At 42.1% G+C, this 20659-nt stretch overlaps 1 protein-coding gene across 6 annotated transcripts in view; it reads right to left on the bottom strand.

Annotated features, from left to right (window-relative positions):
- Positions 1 to 12097, bottom strand: part of ADAM22 (ADAM metallopeptidase domain 22) — a 236023-nt gene extending 223926 nt beyond the window's left edge. For 4 of the 6 annotated variants that reach the window (XM_047752655.1, XM_047752658.1, XM_047752653.1 and 1 more), the window contains exons 1-2: positions 11701 to 12097; positions 11079 to 11236 (exon numbers count right to left, since the gene is read on the bottom strand). In XM_047752655.1, coding sequence (XP_047608611.1) covers positions 11079 to 11236; positions 11701 to 11782 — 240 coding nt within the window. In that variant the 5' untranslated portion in view covers positions 11783 to 12097. Of the gene's footprint in view, positions 1 to 11078; positions 11240 to 11700 lie in introns of all 6 variants that reach the window. The other 2 variants (XM_047752657.1, XM_047752656.1) reach the window with 1 other exon arrangement.
- Between the last annotated feature and the right edge of the window lie 8562 nt (positions 12098 to 20659).

Raw genomic sequence — 20659 nt, 5'->3', positions numbered from 1 at the left:
CAAAACTTCTATTATCCTCATTGATGTCCAAGTTTCTACCATAGTCAATAACACTCTTCCTAAGGCATGATGGCTTGGTCATTTGGCACAGTGGTAAATTTGTAAATGCATCTGCAAAAAAAAAAATTCCCATTCCTATTATTAAACACTTTCCTAAAGTTTTCTTGAAAAGCACATCAAAGTACTCCTGACTATTGCTAACTTTAGGTAATACCAAACTCATCCTGAAAATAACCCCACTATTTATAGCAGATGGAGACTGACACCAAAATTATCCATCTCAATAAGAACAAATTTTCCAAACTCCCACTTACAAGGACTCGGTTATTAACACACATTTACTTAACGTGTAGTTCCTGCCACATCAAGTGAGCCTGTTGCTCGTTTTGCACAAAATAAGTATGATTTTTCCGAGCATGAACTCTCAGGAGTTTGGAAATCAATCTATGTAAATGTCATCTCCTAACCCAGCAGAGGCTCAGGGTCTACAGTCTCAACTATATTAATGAAGGGAAGAGTGGGTTCCTTAAAGCCCCCTTCCACTTGTGGTAAGGACCCTCCCAGAACAAAGGGAAGGCAACAGGGCACAATCAGCATCTCTGTGCGCATGCGTAACTCTGTAGCATAGACCATCCAATCAAGTGCATGTTACCCTATAAGGAAGACAAAGGGGCCAAAAGGTAAAAGGGAAACTAATGAAAGGTATATAAAGGCTGTGCCCTGCTGTGCTCCAGGGCTCAGCCTTTGGATGTGAATCTGCTGAGCCAGTGCCGGCACAAATAAACACTGCTTCCTGGCAATAAGCCTCAGGGTCCTGACTCTCTGTATGCAAGTCCTTCAACACACTAGCCTGCAGACCCTTAGAGAAGACCAATGAAGAATAAGATGGAGAAGGAGGAAGGAAGGAAGGAAGAGGAACAGGCATAAAGAGGAATAAGAATAGGAAGAAGAAGGAGGAAGGGGAGGAGGGAAAGAAAGAGAAAAAAGAGGAGGAATAGAAGGAATGGGGGAGAGGGAGAAGGAGGAGGAGAAAATGATTCTTCCCTCTGAACCAAACACTTAAAGCTCATGGGGGCGTGGAAACAACCCCAAGGGCCATCAGAGCTAGTCTTGCTGAAAAATACAAGGTTCTTTTAAAAACAAAAGACCTATGGGAGTTCCCATTGAGGCTTAGCAGATAATGAACCTGACTAGTATCCATGAGGACATGGGTTTGATCCCTGGCCCCACTCAGTGGGTAAAGGATCCAGCGTTGCAGCGAGCTGTGCTGTAGGTTGCAGACACGGCTGGGATCCCGCGTTGCTGTGGCTGTGGCATAGGCTGGCTGCTAGAGCGCCAATTTGACCCCTAGCCTGGGAACTTCCATATGCCTCGGGTGCAGCTGTAAAAAATAACAAAAAACACCTCAGCAAATGCCTGACTTTTTCAGGTCACTCTCTCTAGTTGTGCAGTTGAGCATGGAGGATGCTAAACTGAGCCAGTACAGTGGACCCAATATCTTCTCTCTAAAACTGATCTGCTTGCCTGAGCCTCACCTTCCACTACCCTTTAACCACAGCCTGCTCTGGCCTATGTTCTGATAACCCAGGACCACTCTTCGGCCCACTGCTCCTACTCCAGCCTACTCTATTTTGTTTTGTTTTGTTTTGTTTTGTCTTTTTGCCTTTTCTAGGGCCGCTCCCGCGGCATATGGAGGTTCCCAGGCCAGGGGTCTAATTGGAGCTGTAGCTACCAGCCTACACCAGAGCCACAGCAAAGCGGGATCCAAGCCGAGTCTGCAACCTTCACCACAGCTCACGGTAACGCCGGATCCTTAACCCACTGAGCGAGGTCAGGGATCAAACCCACAACCTCATGGTTCCTAGTTGGATTCGTTAACCACTGCACCACGACGGGAACTCCCCTCCAGCCTACTTTGGATTCATACCACCCTGCATAACCTTGACTGCTATGGATCCACAGCTAGGTTCAGACACTGACAGCCTATCCAAAGGCATGGAAAACCCACTAGGGATCTCAAGGACACCACGTCTGTGAAGTGGCAGCTCTCTCTGCAGCGTCTTGGTGTCTAATCCAAAGAAAGAGAATCCCTGAAAGCAAAGCCTGAGTTCTGACTTGGAGCAGCCAATGATGTGTACCAGCCTGACCCAGCATCCTGACCACACGAGTGGAGGAAATGACAGCAATTTCTCCCCAACAAGCCTGCTTAAAGGCGGTGGGGGGTTGGGAGGGTTGCTGGGGGTTTGGGATGGAAATGCTATAAAATTTGGTTGTGATGATTGTTGTTCAACTATAAATGTAATAAAATTCATTGAGTAATAGAAAATAAAAAATAAAACCAAAAAAAAAGGCAAACTGAAAAAAAAAGGTACCTAAGAACAGAAATTGACCAACCAGAGATAAAAGCTAATGACATGAGTCCATGCTAAGCAGAATAAGTGGTCTAAGAAAACTGCCAACCAGATCTACTGCCTTGGGCAGAACATTTTAAAACGACTTGTGAAAAATGATTTCTTGAGGCCTAGCTTCAAGAAAGTACCATCAATTTCCCATCTTCGAAGATGTTATCTAATGTTCTTTACTTGGGACAAAAATAAAGTAGCAAAAGGGCAACTATCCCTAACTGCTAAAATTCCCTGATCCAAAATTAATTTTTAAAAAGGAGAAGAGAAGTGTTGACTTAGGCTTACGATGACTATGATTCTGAAAAATCTCTTCAATACAAACAACAAATACACTGTGGGGGTGGAGTGGATTAATTTCCTTACTCCTTCTCGTTCCAGCTTTAGAGCTGCTGATGTTTCTAGATCATGGTACAACCTTTTAAATGCTATTTTCAAAATCAAGTTACATATAATATTCTGCTCTGGGGAAAACAGATTTCTGTCTTAAAAGCAACTAAAAAGGTAGAATCAAAAGTAAAGGACACTCGAAGTTTAAAATCAGTGTTTCTATACAATTATTTTACTTTATTCTATTTATGCCACACCTGTAGCCTAAAGAAGTTCCAGGGACATGAATTGAATCTTCACCACAGCAGTGACTTGAGTTACATCAGTGACAACACCAGACCCCATCCCACTGAACCACCAGAAGACTCCCTATAAAATGTCTTTATATTTTTTTAAATATAGCATATTGAATTCTATTTATGTGTCAAATAATGGTAATTAACAAAGGGACTATAAATTAAGTATCTGAAAAGACTAAACATACTCATGCATTTATTCATCTGGAACCCAGTTTTGATTTCAGGGTTGTCTTATGTGGACAATTACAAGATAAAATAAAATTTTTAAGGAGATGAGGAACCAGGGCAAGGAGAGAGGGAAAACTCATTAGTTCAATAAATATTTATTAAACACTGACTCTGTGCCAGGCACCCCTCTAGGCAGTGGAGATGTGTGGGATAGACAAGTTCACTATTCTCATGTAGCTTACAGTCTAATGATGACATACTGAAAAAAGACAATACACAAGTCAACCACTAAAAAGAATGTCAAGTATTAGAAAGGAAAAAGAGTAATGGTGACAAGGAGGGGAGTGGAATGGGACTACTTTAGGAAAGTGGACAGAGGAAACTTCTGGAGAATTTTTTTTTTTAAGCCTGAATGTTTATTTTAATCTAAATCTAACATGCAAGTGCGAATGTGCGCAGAGGTGACTCCCCAGACTGGTAAATTACAAAGCAAGAGAGAGTCCGGATAGATGACTTCTTCATTGAAATGGGGATGATGAGAAGGAAGATGATAATGAGATAGAAAGGAAGCTCCTACAGAAACTCAGGCCGGGACTTCCATTTCAGAGAAGGGCACGATTTGCCTCCAAACTTCCGGCTTCCAGGTCAAGGAACAGAACAGTCACATGATGAATCTCTCCTCTTGGTCCTAAGAAGACACCATGCATAATGTTCTCCAAGACATCAAAGAACACTGGAACCGGTTTCTCAGGAATATAATCTTACAATGTCCTTCAAACGATCCTTTAGAAAAAGCCTGGTAGCTGGTTGAAGAGGGTAGGGAAGTGACTGAGAAGAGTGATACCAATCCAGCTACTAAACTCCCTTCTGACTAACTGGAATCCAAGGAGATTTAAGAGAAAACTGTCTTAAACCTTAAGAATACAAAGAATGCTTCAACCCTGGGTGCCAACTGAAATCCACTGGAGAGACTTTCAAAAAGACTCCTGTTGCAGAATCTCTGGAGGGGAGGCCAGTGCACTACGGAGGAACATATGATGATCCTTGACAAAAGTTTCTGTTGAGGGAATTTCCGGCACATTAAATTTCAACAAGAACTCAGAGTGCAGACATTCTCTGCAGCCATGTAGATGCAGATGCAGACATTTCCATGTGGTTAAAAGAACATCTGAGGTCAAAGTAGAAATTATACCCATTTCCAGAAATGAAGATATATAACAAGTGCTAATGATGACATCAATTCATCTTTATAAACTGATCAAATGAGTGAGGGAGGAGACCAGGGCAGGACCAAGAGTTGTAAAAAAAAAAATGTTAGGTTTGTTCCAGCACACAGATGAATGCATAACTGCATGTTAAATAAGAAGCAAATATCATAAGAGGCTTATTCTACATGGATCTCTAACATTTTCTTTGATAATTCTTATCCCAGTTCTACTACTTATCATTTTGTATGATCTTGGGCTGGTTAATTAGCATCCTTAAATGTCAATTTCCTCATCTATAAAATGGGCATAATAATATTCACCCCATGACAAGAGATAATGTTTGTAAATCATTCAGCACAATGCCTGACACATGGCAGATGTTCGGCAAATACTAATTCTTATTTTTCAACTCTTTCCCTCAATATTTGCTTTCTAATGCTTTTATTTCCAAAGTAAACACATCCAGCTAGTAGATGTTCACAGAAGCTATCCTTTGGTTATTATTGATTATGTATTAGTACCTCTTTGATCTGAATCCTTTGACATTTGGGATCTGGAGCTACTTGTTCTATGAAGACACAAAAGATATTTTGTATCTTTTTGCCTGGAAAGAGTACACCAATAGTGACTGAGAAGAGTGATACCAATCCAGCTACTAAACATGAAACATGTGGCCCTTATCTGGGATTAGACATTACCACTAACCGCTGCATGACAAGAAAGCGGGCCTACCTCCACGGTCTTTTAGAAGGGGCTTTAATCATTAAAAATGACCAAACACTTGAAATTCTTTAAACTAAGAGAAAGAAAACACAAAAAAGGACAATTTTTGTCATCCCATTAGCTCTTAGAGTCATTCACAGTTTTCCATGTGTAGCTGTGAAGAAGCGATGAAAGATGACGTTGTTCTGTGCCTGGTTAAACCACTGGGCAGAATTTCAAAGGTGCCCCCCAAAGAAATACATGCAGTTATGCTCTCAAAGACTAAAAACAAGACATAAGGAAAACGCCTACTATCCTAACTTTTATTTTCTTTTAAGTATTTAATTGTAAGAGGAGGTTGGCAGAGGAATAAAAATGTGCAGGGAAATGTCTCCTTTCCTTTTATAGCACCAGAACAAAGTTTTGATGGATGGCAAAACTTTATCGATATTGAGCTACTTAGATTTAACAAACACACATTAAGGAGAAAAGATATTTGTGCTACCCTTGCAAGAAATTTCCAAAGCAGTAATTCCTAGGAGCCCTTTTCTACCAGGGGAGCAGTACTGCAAACAACTTACAGACAAGCTGACTCAGTGCTCCCATGTGAAACAACCCAATTTTAAGTACTGCTCATCCATGCTGAGGCATATTTGTTTGAAAAAAAAAAATACTCATAAGGATGGAGCACCGCTACTGCTTGCCGTCCTATGACCATCTTGCATTTTCCTCATTCATTACTGCTTATCAAAACTGTAATAAATGGTAGAACTATATCCTTGGTCCTTGACTGACTACTTGAGAAGCTTTCAACACTTTCCAGAGAATGGGACAGAAAAATACATTGCCTGTCTTATTCGCTGACAACAAAGACCTCTGACAAAAATAAATTCTGCTACTTGCAGAGAACTGCAATCACTGACTGCAAAACCAGCTACCGAAAAATGCACGGGATGACCACATACCAAAATAAACCACCAAATAACCCTAGCATCTTCAATGCTAGACTAAATCCGTCATGCTTGGTTTACAAAAAAAAAACAAAAAACAAACAAACAAAAAAAGAGGAATCATTAAGGGGCTTATTCTTAAAAATAGCAATTACGTGATCATCACATCAAACCATCCTTTGGACTCAGCAGGTGATATCTTGCCCATATGGGTAACCAGTTAAACATATGTTTTATCCTATTATCTGCAAACATGTAATTTTTTCCAGCACAAATAATATAAAGTCAGAAGAAAGACTGAATACTTTGAATATTCCTGTTCAGAGGGCTATTTTAAAAGGACCGAAATGACTTCAGACTAGGAAACAATCTCGAGGCTAGCAAGTTTACCCACAATCAAATATAATTTCTTTGACTACTATTTCTGGGACTTTATGGCACAATAAGCTTTCAGTATGGGCCAATCATTCAAGTAACCAGCCAAATAGTAAAGAAATATTTTATAATATGGACTCATAACAGACTTACCATTTCACACTAAATTGCCAGAATTTGCACAGAACAATAATGAAAAGTTTTTTCCAAAAAATAAGCATTCTGTTCCATTTAGGGATGAAAACTGAAATGAAGGCCACATTAAAAGTAAAATTAAGGAAGTTCCCATTGTGCCTCAGAAGGTTAAGCACCCAACACTGCCTCCATTAGGAGATGCGGGTTGGATCCCTGGCCTCACTCATTGGGTTAAGGAGCCATTGTTGTCATAAGCTGTGGCATGGGTCACAGATGCTGCTCAGATCTGGTGCTGCTGTACCTGTGGCATAGGCTGCAGCTGCAGCTCTGATCTGACCCCTAACCAGGGAACTTCCATATGCCACAGGTGTGCCCATAAAAAGAAAAAAAAAGGGTAAAATTAAAGTGTTTTATACCATCACAGTCCTTGTCAGCTTTCTGGGAAACATTAAGCATTACATTGCTGGTTTCCTTACTCTCCATCAATGGCTTGATCTTACCAGATGAAAAGTGATTCTTGAATTAGGTTAGATGACCTGTAAGGTTTCTTCCATCTGTACAACTGTTAAGATTCCACTTAGTTATGTAAATTCGAGTAATTGGAAACTGACTTATGGGAATGTGTTAAGTTCAGGTAATTAGGGCACCATTTTGCATTAAGGTGATGTCATAAAATTTCTAAATAGTACTCAAGCAGCTGGAGGAAGTTAATATTATTTAACAAAAGTTCATATAGCACTTACAATACATGCAGCACTGTTCTAAATGCTTTATAAACATTAACTAATTTATACTAAGTAGTAGCTAAGTAACTGAGTTCTTAGGAAGCTTAAGGAGGAGAATTGGCATTTAACAATGAATTCAAGTGAACAACCACATTCACTCAGCCTTTGAAATTAAGCCTATTCATTCCTAACAACTAGGCTCATCCCACAACAGGAATCTGGTCAATAACTCTCCTTACTGAAATCCTTGAATGGCCTTCAGGACAAGTCCAAATTCCTCAGCAAGTCAGGAAGGTGCTATAGCATCTATTCTTTATCTTTCTGTTTTGTTACAGCTGTCCCTTAAATCCTAACTATTAGCAGTTAATAAAAATGTGTCCTGGTTCCCACATGTCCATGTACCTGCTGCCCCTTCTCTTTGAGATGCCCACTCCCTCCTTTTAATCTGGCCAGCTCCTACTCAGCCTCAAAACACAGCTCAGATAGCACCTCCACCTGAGAGTCCACCCTGACTGCTCACCTGGGTTAAGCGCTATGTCTTCTCTGCTTCCACGGCTCTCTGTGATCACCTCCAGAAAATTATATATAAGGACAGAGTATAATAGCCTCTCTAGTCATCCATCATCCCCCTTGTCTGTAAACTCCTTAAAGGCCAGAACTGGGTCTTTTATCTCTAAATCCCCAGGGCCTTGCACAAAAATTGGTACACAGTATGAGCCCAAGTAAATAAATGCCTTTTAAATAAACAAATCAGCTGATCAATGCATACCTTTGTGAGGAGAGAGAAAAGCATCCTAATTTTATTTCTGAAGTAAAAAGGCAGTTGCTAAAAATATCTGTGAGTAGCTAAGATGCCATAAATTATATCTATTTAATCATCAAAGAAATAACAGGGTCCATACAGAACTAACTTACTTTTTCAGGTTCAATGACAGCTCTCAATGAAACTAGAAATGCCAAAATGCAGGAGCACTCCTTAGTTTCCTAACTGCAGGAAATGTTATGGCATCTGGCAACCAAGTCTTTACAACTCTGACTGCCAGATTCAATCCTACTAGTCAGCGATCTCTAACTGGGGCTGATGATGATAAACTGCCACAGCTCCCCAGGTAATCCAGATATCCAACCACATATACAACGTGTACCTCACCATGTGCCAAGCACTGAGATAATTACTTGTACTAATTATTCTGATGACAAGACTGTCCCTCCACTTGCATTTCTGGCTTGAATGAATCATCTATTCAGCCTGCTTAACCTAAATCCCACCAATTCATTCACTCCCCACCAAAAGCCAAAGTTATGCTTCTCAATGGTGAAGTTTATTCTTATAGAAGGTGGAATCTGCACAAGCCCCAAGCATCTCCTCCCCAAGAGGAGAGGCCTCTGAACCAGAAAACCACAGAAGTGGTCTTCCAAAAGTGGGGAGAAAATGGAAGACGGGGCCGTTGTCCAAGATTGGTGGCCTTTTGCCAACAGAGAGAAAGGCAGAGGTACCCAAGGACATCGTCAAGCACACAGCAGGGACTCTGGGAGTTTCTAGGTTCAACACTGCATTTTCCTCCTTCTGCATCTCTACTTTCTTCCTCTCTGAGAAAGTCTTTGTGATTTGTTTTAAAGCACTGTCTATAACAGCAAAAACTCATACTGTGGAAGACTCTCCTGGATGAAAGACCCCTTATCTTCAATGAATAAACGGCATAGAAAACAGGGAGGAACTGGAGTGGGGAAACCATGCAGAAAGAGACTTAAACAAAAAATAAACTGGAGTTCCCACTGTGGCTCAGCAGAAATGAATCTGACTAGGATCCATGAGGAGGCAGGTTCAATCCTTGGCCTCACTCAGTGGGTTAAGGATCCAGTGATGTCAGGAGCTATGGTGTAGGTCACAAATACAACTCGGATCTGGTATTGCTGTGGCTGTGGTGTAGGCCAGTGGCTACAGCTCCAATTCAACTCCTAGCCTTGGAACTTCCATATGCCTCAGGTGCGGCCCTAAAAAAAAAAAAAAAAAGCAAAAAATAAACTAATTGCAGTAGTCTATAAGCAATATCTGGGTCCCAGATCTAACAAACTTAAATATGTATTAATATAATATACAACATAATAATATTATGCATAATATTTGTACATTTATTTAATATATTTATATATAATATATTTAACATACATATATTTTTAATACATAATATATATTAGCTATGATAATATCACTGTTACATTTTCTAAAAATCATTATGATTTAGAAGTCCTTAGTGAAATTTTTTATGAATGAAATGATATGATTTGCTTCAAAATAATGCAGAACAGGAAAGAAAATAAGTAGAATGTAGATAAAACAAGGCTGGCTATGAGTTACTAATTGTTGAAGCTGGGAGTTCTGCTTATAATACTCTACCTATTTTTGTGCGTATTTGAAATTTTTATGATCAAAAGTTGTAAATGAGTATGAGAATATTCCCCCACAGAAATAATTCTAATTTATTGAAAAATACAACAATGTCCTATGCGTCTTCAGTCTTACTGTGGAAACAAGTCAAAAAGGAAAAGGTATTTCCAAATATTAACTCAAATAAATAAATAAAATTTGAATATAAATAAATGTAAAAATAAGTATTTACCAGACATTAATTCAAATGACAGGATCTTCATTCAAGTTTGGCATATCAGATGTTCCACTAAAATAATCTAATCAATAGATATTACTAGACCCTTTTACATTAGGTTCTCTCTTACATTAAAATTTTAACAGAACTACATACTCGTCTACAAATACAGATTTAAGTAGTATTTTTCTATGCTTATTTTACACTTACAGATAAATAACTATGGCTATCACATCAAGATACACCTTAAGATATTAACAATGTATTTACCCATGTGAAAAGGTTCAGCCTCCCTTTGCTTCAGTGAAGTGTGCAAAATTTTCAACTACATGAACAAGTTCTATCTTAATATGTACTTACAGGCGGGTGAACTGGTTGCCACGTTGATCCATGTAAATATAAAAAATGTTTACAGAGCCCCAAAATATGTACTTAAATTAACCAGTAAGTTCAAAATCATTTTCAGCCACATCTGTGATGTGTGATATTGACCTAAATCTCAGTAAATAGTATTTAAATTTTTTTAAGAAACATAATTTATAAATGTCCAGTAAACAACAGGGCTCTAATTACACCATGAGGACTACTACTAATGAAGAAAGGGGGGAGGGAGGAGACCTTTTCTGGAAGGTGGAGGGTAATGGTTCCTCCTCAGATGTTCACAGTGAGTGAGAACCTTGTGGTTCAGCTTATAACGTTAAGGTTTGAGTTTAGTTAGGGATGTCTAGGCTAGTGTTTCCAGTTTTCCTACAGTGCCAATCTTGGTTTAAATCACATAAACTCTTCTCTTTGAGAATTAAAATAGCAACAACCACAACAACAATCATGATGATGCAAATCCTACTCAAATATTATATCCTATCTTGCCTATGCATGGCTTTTGCTTGGCAGAGGTGAGGGGGGTCTCCGCCCCTTCGCTCAGGTTACTGCGCAGCACCAAGCATCCTGCACAAACTCCTCCTGAGCAGAGCCCCCAGCCAGTGGCTCCTTGGGGGCTTTGACACACACACACACACACCCCTCTTTTCTTTTTTGCACAGGGAGCGCCATGCATGACTCGCATTAGAACTGCACTCGTTTCACTGAAGACACTGCATCTCCAGGGCAACGGAGAGCAAATGCCGGTTCGGGGTGCGCGGCGCTGGGCTGAGGACCACCCAGCAGGCCGCGCCTCTCACCTGCCCGCCGCCAGGGTCGCCCCGCACCCGGGTGTCCAGCGCGTCGTGCCCAGTTTCGTCTTGGCCGCCGGAGCGGTAGATGAGCCGAAGTGGCACAATGCTCTGGCGCTCCAGGAAGCGGTTTTCGTTCCTCCTCTCCAGCTCCGTCAACGAGGCGTCTTCTCAGGCAGGAAGGGGGAAAGGAGGGATTGGAGAGAAAAGGCGAAAAAAATGACCCTGACCCACACTCGTCCATCCTGCGGTCCGACGTCTCCCGTGTGAAGATCCCACCTCCCCCTCCTTTCCAGACCCCATCTAGGAAGGACGCAAAGACACCAGACGCAGAGCCCTGGACCAGCTCATCTGAGAGCATCCAGGATCCGGGCCCAGAAGCAGAGCACCCCTCTCCCATCCTCCGCATTCCTCTTCTACTTCAGAAGAGAAACAGGCAATTGACCTAAAGCTTCTAGTGCATCCGTGCGCTCCCACGCTGTATTTCTGCTTCACTTCTCACCACCCTTCTAAATAAAAAAATCTCCCTGCGTACTCGGGAAATGGGGATGCCCCTTTACAATGTACTTGAGGGCTGCAAAGATGCCAGGGAAATGGTACGCCCCGGAGGCACAGAGGGCGGCGAACTTACCTGCCTGGCCGCAGCGTGCCCGGGGATAGGTCCCCAGGGCGCAGAGCAGCAAGAAGGGCAAGGACACGGCCGCCGCCTGCATGGTGCTGCCGCAGCCCGCCTCGCCCAAGACGCTCAGCTCTTCATGCCCCGGCAGCTGCCTCCGGATCCCGCGCCCCGCGCCCCCGGATCGCCCGGGCCGCCCCCTCCCCGGTCCCGCTGGTGCTGCGGCGGCCGCGGCGCTGCAGCCTCCAACGCGGCGCTGCCTCAGTGCTGCATTGTGCTCCGCGGGCGCTTCCGCTGGCGGGGGGAGTGAGCGAGTGCGGCATTGGGCGTTTGGCGGTAGCTAAGTGGTTCCTAGCGCCTCCCACCGCATCCCCTGGCAGAGGCTCCGGCGGGCGACAGGCGCTCGGCGGGGTGCGGGCGCCCGCTGCACTCGCCCCCCGCGCGCGGCCAGGGGCGCGCGCACGAGAGTCAGCTGGGAAATGTAGTTCTCTCTCCGCGCTCGCCACACTGCACGACGGCGCGGACCGGCGCGATCTCGTGACCACCGGGCGATCTACCGCCTGGGGACCGGAGGGAGGAAAAGGAAAAAAGAGAGAGAGGGCAGCGCTGGCAAGGCCTCCGGCCACGGAGGATGCCCAGATGTGCCGATGCAGGAGCCTGGATTCAACCACTTGTCCCCAAAGAACTGTAATAATATTTCCCGCAGATTTAGTCGTTGCTTAAATTATTATCAGGCAGTCCTGATAATCACTGATAATCAGTGTACATTGTAAGTTAATCATTAAACAAATATAGATTGAGGACCTACTATGTGCACGGCAGTTGTCAAGGGCACAAGTATAAGAGACTCCTGCTGTCAGATTTATTAATACCATTTGGTACAACGCAGGGTGTGAAGTGTTCTGATGATACAGAGAGGAGGGTCCTTATCAGGGGCGAGAGTGGGGAGGGGAGTCAGAAGAGGCACCTCCAGAGGGTTATGCAAGCAGTGAAGAACGTGCTGATTTCAGCCCAACACTCCAGGATGTTTTTGTACTTGAATATCTGCCTGCCTCAAAGCTGTATTTGAAAACCAGACTTGAGGAACTCAACTTTCTCAGGCTGCTTATTCCATTTTCGTTCATTCCAGGTATTAGCAACTCTTGAGGATACAACAACAATAAAATAATTATCGACATAATTAACACGTGCGGAACGGTACAGTTTTTGGCGGTCAGCTATACTGTCATGTGAACCTTAGTCAGTTTGCTAAGTATATGGTTCCGTATCAGGAGGAAATTAATTAGAGCGGCAACTTGCAAATACTATAGCTAACCGCCCCATAGAGCTATTTAAAAGTAATTAAAGTTAAATAAAATTTAAAAGTCAGTTTCTCAGTCACATTAGCCACATTTCAAATGCTACCTGTGACTAGTAGCTATTGTGTCATACAGCAGAAATACAGAACATTTCCATCACTGCAAAAAGTTCTGCTGGACAGCTCTGGCTTGGAGAATTTAAATGACTTCCCCCAGGTCCCATGGCTGTCATAAAGTAGACTGGATCTCCTCCTATCAGAGCAGAGTCTTTTCCCACATCTTATTTTTTTTTTTTTTTTTTTAATGTAGGGCGGAACTGGTGGCATATGGAAGTTCCCAGGCTGGGGTGGAATTAGAGCTGCAGCTGCAGGCCTACACCACAGCCACAGCAAAGCAGGATCCAATCCTCATCTTCTACCTGCAGCACAGCTCACTGCACTGAGCGAGGCTGGGGATTGAACCCTCATCCTCATAGATACTAGTCAGGTCTGTTACTGCTGAGCTACGATGGGGGCACCTTTCCACATCTCATTGAACCTGTGTTTGTGGAACCCCCTTCCTTATTCTGGTCTGTAAAACATGAAGAATCTTCCATGTGATGCTATATGGAGATGTTTTTCTCCTTTCCCAGCAAAATTTTTTCTATTGCCTGCCTCTCGTGGCGTGGTTTCGGGTCCCCTCACCATCTTGATTTGAAAACACACTGTAGTGTTTCTGTATCTCAGCACCTATGATACCGAGTATTAAATACAGCTTAGGCATGGTTTTGCAAACAAACAGTAGAGAGGGATTTTTTTTTTTCTCTGTTGTCCTAAACTGTTTCCTAAGAGAACACTCTGTCATATTTTGGTAATCACATCTCACTGAACTTACTGTCACTTCAAAAAATTTCCCCCAAATCTTCAACTGAGGCACAAGAATTCTACGTATAACTTGCAAACGAATCCTGAATAAGGGCTACAGGATTTCAATAGACACTTTAAACTTTGATGCAGAAAATTCTGTAATAGTTACCATAAAATAAAATTGGAATCCAAGGCCCTGGAAAAGCCCTTTACCTACATTCCCTACATCATGGATCCACAGTCTCACCACAGTTCTCTGAGTTGGGAGAATTAATTTTACAGGTTACATGCAAGAGATTATCCCCTATGTTAAGGATAAGGGGATCCTTATCACTTAGACCAATATTAAGGAGATTATCCCCTATGTTTCCTAGCTTCAGGTCTTAGGTTTAAGTTTCATGAGTTTCAGGTCTTACATGCACATCTTTAATCCATTTTGAATTGATTTTTTTGTTCGGTATAAAATAGGGGTCCATTTTTATTCTTTTGCTTGTGGCTAATGGGTCTTCCCAATACCAATTATTGAAGACACCATCCTTTCTCTGTTGTGTATTCTTGGCTCCTTTGTTGTAAATTAATCGACTACATACTCATTGGGTCTATTTCTGGGCTCTCCAGTCTGTGTCCATATCAGAGGATATCACTTATCTGTGGCGTCTAAGAAATTATATAAATGAAAGTATTTACAAAATAGAAATACACTTACAGAGATAGAAAACAAACTCTGATTACCAAAGAGGATAGCAGGGGGAGGAGGTGGAGTGATAAATTAGCAGTTTGTGATTAACATATATATACCACTGGACAGAAAATAAACAACAAGGACCTGCTGTATACCACAGGGAACAGTCTTCATATCTTGTAATAACCTACAGTGAAAAAGAATATGAAAAAGTATATATATAACTGAATCGCTTCGCTGTACACCTGAAACTAATACAACATTATAAATTAACTATACCTCAATTTTTTTAAATGATTAAAAATAAATCAAGGATGACCTCATAGAAGACTGCACACTCATCCTGAATTTTAATGGTTTGTATGCTAGACAAGGGAGGAGAAGGGTGGGTGTGCTGGAAATATTGCTGGCACAAGTAGTGAGCCATAGAAATCTGAAATATCTAAGTATTAGTAAAAACTTCTGATACTGTTTGCTATCTTAATGTTTTTAAAGGGCCTAATACTGCAGTGCTGGAAAAAAGAGTCACCTCCTTCGCCTAGAAGGGGAAATTTGAGCTGAGTCCTGAGAACTGGACTTTGATAGGTAGAAGGGTTGGGGGAAGGGCTGATGCTGCATTAGCTGTTTTGTGTTGGTGAAGGAAAAGGCCAAAGACGCCGCAGAGATGTTCAGCAATGACATAGTTTAGCTGCTGGGGCAGCTGCATTTGTTTCAGCTACTTAAGTTGCACTTTTTTTTTTTGTCTTTTTTTAAGGGCCACACCTGCAGCATATGGAGGTTCCCAGGCTAGGGGTCTAATCAGAGCCACAGCTGCCGACCTACACCACAGCTCACAGCAACACCGGATCCTTAACACACTGAGCAAGGCCAGGAATCAAACCCCCAACCTCATGGTTCCTAGTCGGATTCGTTTCCGCTGCACCACGATGGGAACTCCGAACTTTTTTTTTTTTTTTTAGGTTTTCCCCAGTTGTTTCAGGAAGATGTTTATTGCTATCACTTTTTTAAATGTATATAATAATTTTTATTTTTTTCCATTACAGCTGGTTTACAGTGCTCCTATTATTTTTAATAACATGCATTCCTAACTCTAGAGAATATGGTACCACAATGGGGTGCTAAAAGTAAGCGACCCTAAAATATGGAATTGGCTCAGGAGAGGTTCGAGAAAGCAGGCAGCAATGACCTCCGACTTTCCTGGGCCCGTGTGCACTAGAAAAAAAAAAATGATTAAATTATCCTCTGCTCTGTGTGGGGACCAAGAAAGACCATCACAATAACAAAACTATAGTTTGAGGAGAAATGTTTGGAAAATCTCAGACTATTGATAGGTGCTGGCTGCCTCTTGCTGTTGAAAATATAAGGATGGAAAAGGATATACAATCAAAAGAAAGTTGGTATAATTTTTTAATATAAAGCAAAATAGACATTACACCAAAAAAAGCACACACTAGAAATGGATTTACTTCACAATGATATGGCACCAAATGTCACAACTTTAACAACTGTAAATTTGTATTGCCTAATACTTGCCTCATACCAAGTTAGGGTTCAAAATGTAAAAGGCAAAAAGTGAAGGAAGTAATTAGGTGAAAGGTGGCGTGGCAACATCGTGGGTCAGACTGACAGCACCTGAATGCCGTGATCAACCTTAACATTTCAGAGACAGCTAAACCTCAAAGGTGTATTCCAGGTGGAAGTATACACCACCGCCTATGAGATATTCCTGTAAAAACTTGAACCTCTGGAGTTCCCCTTGTGGCTCAGCAGGTTAAAAACCCGACTAGTATCCATGAGGATTTGGGTTTGATCCCTGGCCTTGCTCAGTGGGTTAAAGATCCCCCATTGCCACAAGGTGTGGCATGGGTCACAGATGTAACTTGGATCCCAGGTTGCTGTGGCTGTGATATAGGCCTGCAGATGCAGCCCCGATTCCACCCCTAGCCCAAGATCATCCATATGCTGCAGGTGCGGCTATTAAAAAAAAAAAATTTTGAACCTCAATCTGATCAAGGCTCTAGTGTATGGAGGAACAGATAAAGCATAATCCTAGGAAAACAATCAGTGAAACTCAGAATTTGGGGAAACAACTATAGGAAAAATGAGCCCAGGCTGCAGTTGCATCTCTAATTTTACCCTTAGTCCAGGAACTTCCATATGCTGCAGGTAAGGCTGTGAAAAAAGAAGAATCAGACTGCAGGGAGCTTTAGAAGTCTTGTCAAAGTATTTACAAGTCACATGCCGCTGAGACCTTCTTCTCTTGTATCGTTTTTTCTCAGTTACATTCACAATGTGATCAGTGGGTGCTGAGCAGAAAGTCTGACTCAGAAGAAAGAAAAAGAAGGTCCTGACTGTTGCGAGCTGCTATCCATGCCGTGCCCTGACACCTGGCAGGTCTGGGTTTGGGGGAGCACACCTGACTGTGGGGTCAGGAAGGAACAGGTGTGAAAGGAGGCAGGCATGTCTAAGGCTGGAGATGCGGAGCTCCCCCCCGACTAGGATCCATGAGGATGCTGGTTTGATCCCTGGCCTTGCTCAGTGGGTTAGGATCTGGCATTGGTGTGAGCTGCAGTGTAGGTCGCAGAGGCAGCTAGGAGCCTTGCTGCTGTGGCTGCGGCATAGGCCAGCAGCTACAGCTCCGATTTGACCCCTAGCCTGGGAACCTCCATAGGCCTCGGGTGTGGCCCTAAGAAGATTAAAAAAATAATAACAATAAGATTGGAGATAAAATGCAGATGTGGGCTTTGCATTTGTAACTAAAGTTTTATTGGAACACACCCACACTCATTTGCAGGTTGTCTGAGCCCCTAGGGCCTGCAAGGCCAAAAATGTTCACTGTCTGGTCTTTTATGGGAAATGTTTGCTGACCCCTATTCTGGGCCAGCAGTGTGTTGTCCAAGAGAAATATAATGTGAGCCACACAAAGTGTCTAGTAACCACACTGAAAGAAAAACCAGAATGAAAAGATGTCTCATCACTCCCTCTGGACATGGGACCAGAGAAGTGCTGGCTGGTGAAATAAGACAAGGACACAAGAAAATGAAAGGCTTGCAAAATGGAAAGGTTACCTCTGGGTGGGAGAATTAGAGGCAACTGTTTTTCTTCTTCTCTTATCCATATTTCCTGGGATTATTTTTAACATAAAGTCAAGTTCATATGTTGAATGAACTTGAGTTGGGTAGCAACTGGCTACACAGCGTTACGGGTGGTGGGGGGGAGGGGCTGATTTAATGTTTTGATCTTTGTACTTTTTGGTGCTCTTCCAAGTCCTTTCCGATCATCCTCCAAAAGGAGACCTGGGTATGAAGAGGGGAAGGGGGCCTGGGGAAGGGAGGAACAGGGACAGGATGGGAGCCTCGGAGCCCTGGGTCATCCCGCCCACCATGGCCATGCACCCTGCTGGCACAGGGTGCCTCCCTGGTCAGCTAGACACTGGGAGGGAGGTTTGTTCTGCAAACCTTCTGTTTTAAACCTCCCAGGTCATAATTTGTTGTTTGTTTCAAGCCATCCATGACCTCTCCCATAAATCCCCCAAGGCTCCAGTTCTGAGAATGTCCGAGCTGATGGTTTTCCATCAGCAACATCACTGCTTCAGCAATCTTGTTTTCAAGATGCCATTTTTGATGTTGTTCTCATTCGTTTTGCCCAAAGGGTCATGAGAGAGTCACAAGACTTTGTAAAGTATAGACTGACCACTACAGCCACTCTATGGCACCAGTCTTTTCTTTCCATTCTTTGTCACATCACATAATCATGCCTCCAACATATGTCTGTGTCTCCTTGGTCAAATGTTTGTCTAACAAATTTATTCTTTTTGAGGTTATTATAAGGGAAAATTTTCTGTATCATTTTATTTTAGGAATGTGTCTTCAAATATCATGTAGTTTGAAGTTTTTCTTGACTCTATTCAAAGGGGGAGTTTAAGCTCTTCACATGTACTGACATAACTAACGAGTTTCATCTTGATGCAGTGTCCTTTCCTTTTTAATTATTTAATAATTCCTAAGGGCTGCGACTCAGCACAGTACAAGACCAGCTCCATTCTTGCTCTTCTGATGCTGTGTTTAGCAAGAGAGAAAGCTTCCTCCCTTCTCCTTTCCTCATCCCTCTTTTGTAATATGGACCAAGTGGTTTTGCTCTTTTGATGGTCCTTGTGATTTTGAAGTTGATTGTTTAGATTTTATACTTGTATGGAATACCATTTTCTCTTTATCATGCCAAGAATGTGTATTTTCTACTTATCCTCTTTGTATTATAAGTCAAGCATGTTTTTTTTTTCTTTACTTCATACCCAACTTCCTAGTTGTGATAAAATCGATTATTTTATATCAAGTTTATTATTTTTCTTTTCATAGCCCATGAGTTCTCTTTCAAGAATTAGTCCTGTCATTATATTTAACTGCAGATCCATATTTGAAAAACAAATTTTTGGTGACATTATTTAATCAGTTCAATGCCTCATTACTATTTCTCTCATTTCTTCTCAAAGACCTGGGAAGACTTTCTGGATCCACATCCTACCAGTCTTCCCAGATGCTGCCCTGCCCAGTGGGATAGGGGTGGGGTGGGTGAACATCTACTGGGACAGTTTCCCTGTGAATGGGATGGGCCCCCTCCCTGCAGTGCTCTCTCAGGTTGCTGAATGAGGAATTCCTGTTTTGATTCCCAGGATGTGGGGGGTGGGGAATAGTTAAGACCTTGAATTGTTTTATTCATTTTTTTTTTCCCCTACTGAGGTAGAATGTAGAACTATAGGCATAACAGCTTTGGGTCCGTAGTAACAAATCAAACAACGTTTGATTCATCTGCTGTGTCCCTAACTCCAGCCTAGGTATTGCAAATAAACCAAGAAAGGCATGCATTCTACCAGCAGGTGGCTCTGATTCCAGTCCCTAAATGAGATAGTGCTAGAAGACTGAGTTTAGCATCAGAGCACAGAAACATGACTTGGGATGCCTTTTCCATTAAAGTAGTTTCTGGAGCTCCCACACATGCTTAATTTTAAACAGTGCACATGGCTAGATCATGAGAAGCAACATGTATGCTCCAAGTAACTGAGGTGCCTGCCATTCATGCAGGATTGTTTTTGTTTTTACTCATCTGGAGGCTGACAGCCCTTCACCTAACATTGCCATTCCAAAGTGGGTTTTTTCTAATAAATTGCTAAGCAGAATATTTCTTCTGGAGACATCCTGAGCCTGGTTTTTGAGGGCATGCTTTCCACCTAAATAGAAAACTCTTTGTCTGGCAAGCCTACTTACGCAAATTTTACAACATATTTACCACCTCATACATATGCCCAAAAAAACTAGCAAGTCAGGAATCAGAATAGGTAAGTTTTTCAATGCGATCTGAACTGAAGACAATTGTGTCATATTCTGCTGGTATTTAAACCAGAGAGAGGGAAAGATAATGTACTGACCACAGACCCCAAGATCATGCTTCCCCCATATGGAAGCCATAAGAAACAGAGGTTAGGGAGTTTCTGTCATGGTGCAGCAGAAATGAATCTGACTAGTATCCATGAGGATGTGGGTTCGATCCCTGACCTCCCTCAGTGGGTTAAGGATCTGGTGTTGCCATGAACTGTGGTACAGGTTGCAGACACGTCTTGAATCTGGTGTTGCTATAGCTGTGGCATAGGCCAGCAGCTGTAACTCCAATTAGACCCCTAGCCTGGGAACTTCCATAGGCTTTGGGTTTGGTCCTACAAAGCAAAAAAAAAAAAAAAAGAAAGAAAAAAAAGAAAAAGAAAAACAGAAAGAAAGAAAGAAAGAAAAGGTTAGACCTTTGTCTCTTCTTTCTTAGAAGTCAAGCAGAAAGGAGATAGCTAATTAAAATAAAATTAAAATGTCTTCTGGGACTCAGCAATGACTGAAACTTCTGAATGATGAGTTTGAACAACTAAGGGATTTGTCGAATGCCCTAAGAATCCACAGGAGGGCAGCAGTGCTATGATTATAAAGGATTCATTCCAGGGTAAACTTTTCTGGATGAACCTGGAAATAAAAGCAATGCAGTTTAGGAAACAAACAAGCAAACAAAGCAAAACAAAAACCAAAAACCGAAAACCACATCTTTGAGTACAGATGAATGTTATATCATTTCTGGAAGCATATTCTGATTTGAGATAAACACACTAGAAATTG

Source organism: Phacochoerus africanus, chromosome 11 (genome assembly GCF_016906955.1).
Source record: "Phacochoerus africanus isolate WHEZ1 chromosome 11, ROS_Pafr_v1, whole genome shotgun sequence".
NCBI lineage: Eukaryota > Metazoa > Chordata > Mammalia > Artiodactyla > Suidae > Phacochoerus > Phacochoerus africanus.
Note: the sequence above shows the minus strand (reverse complement) of the source record. Positions and strands in the feature narration are given on the sequence as shown.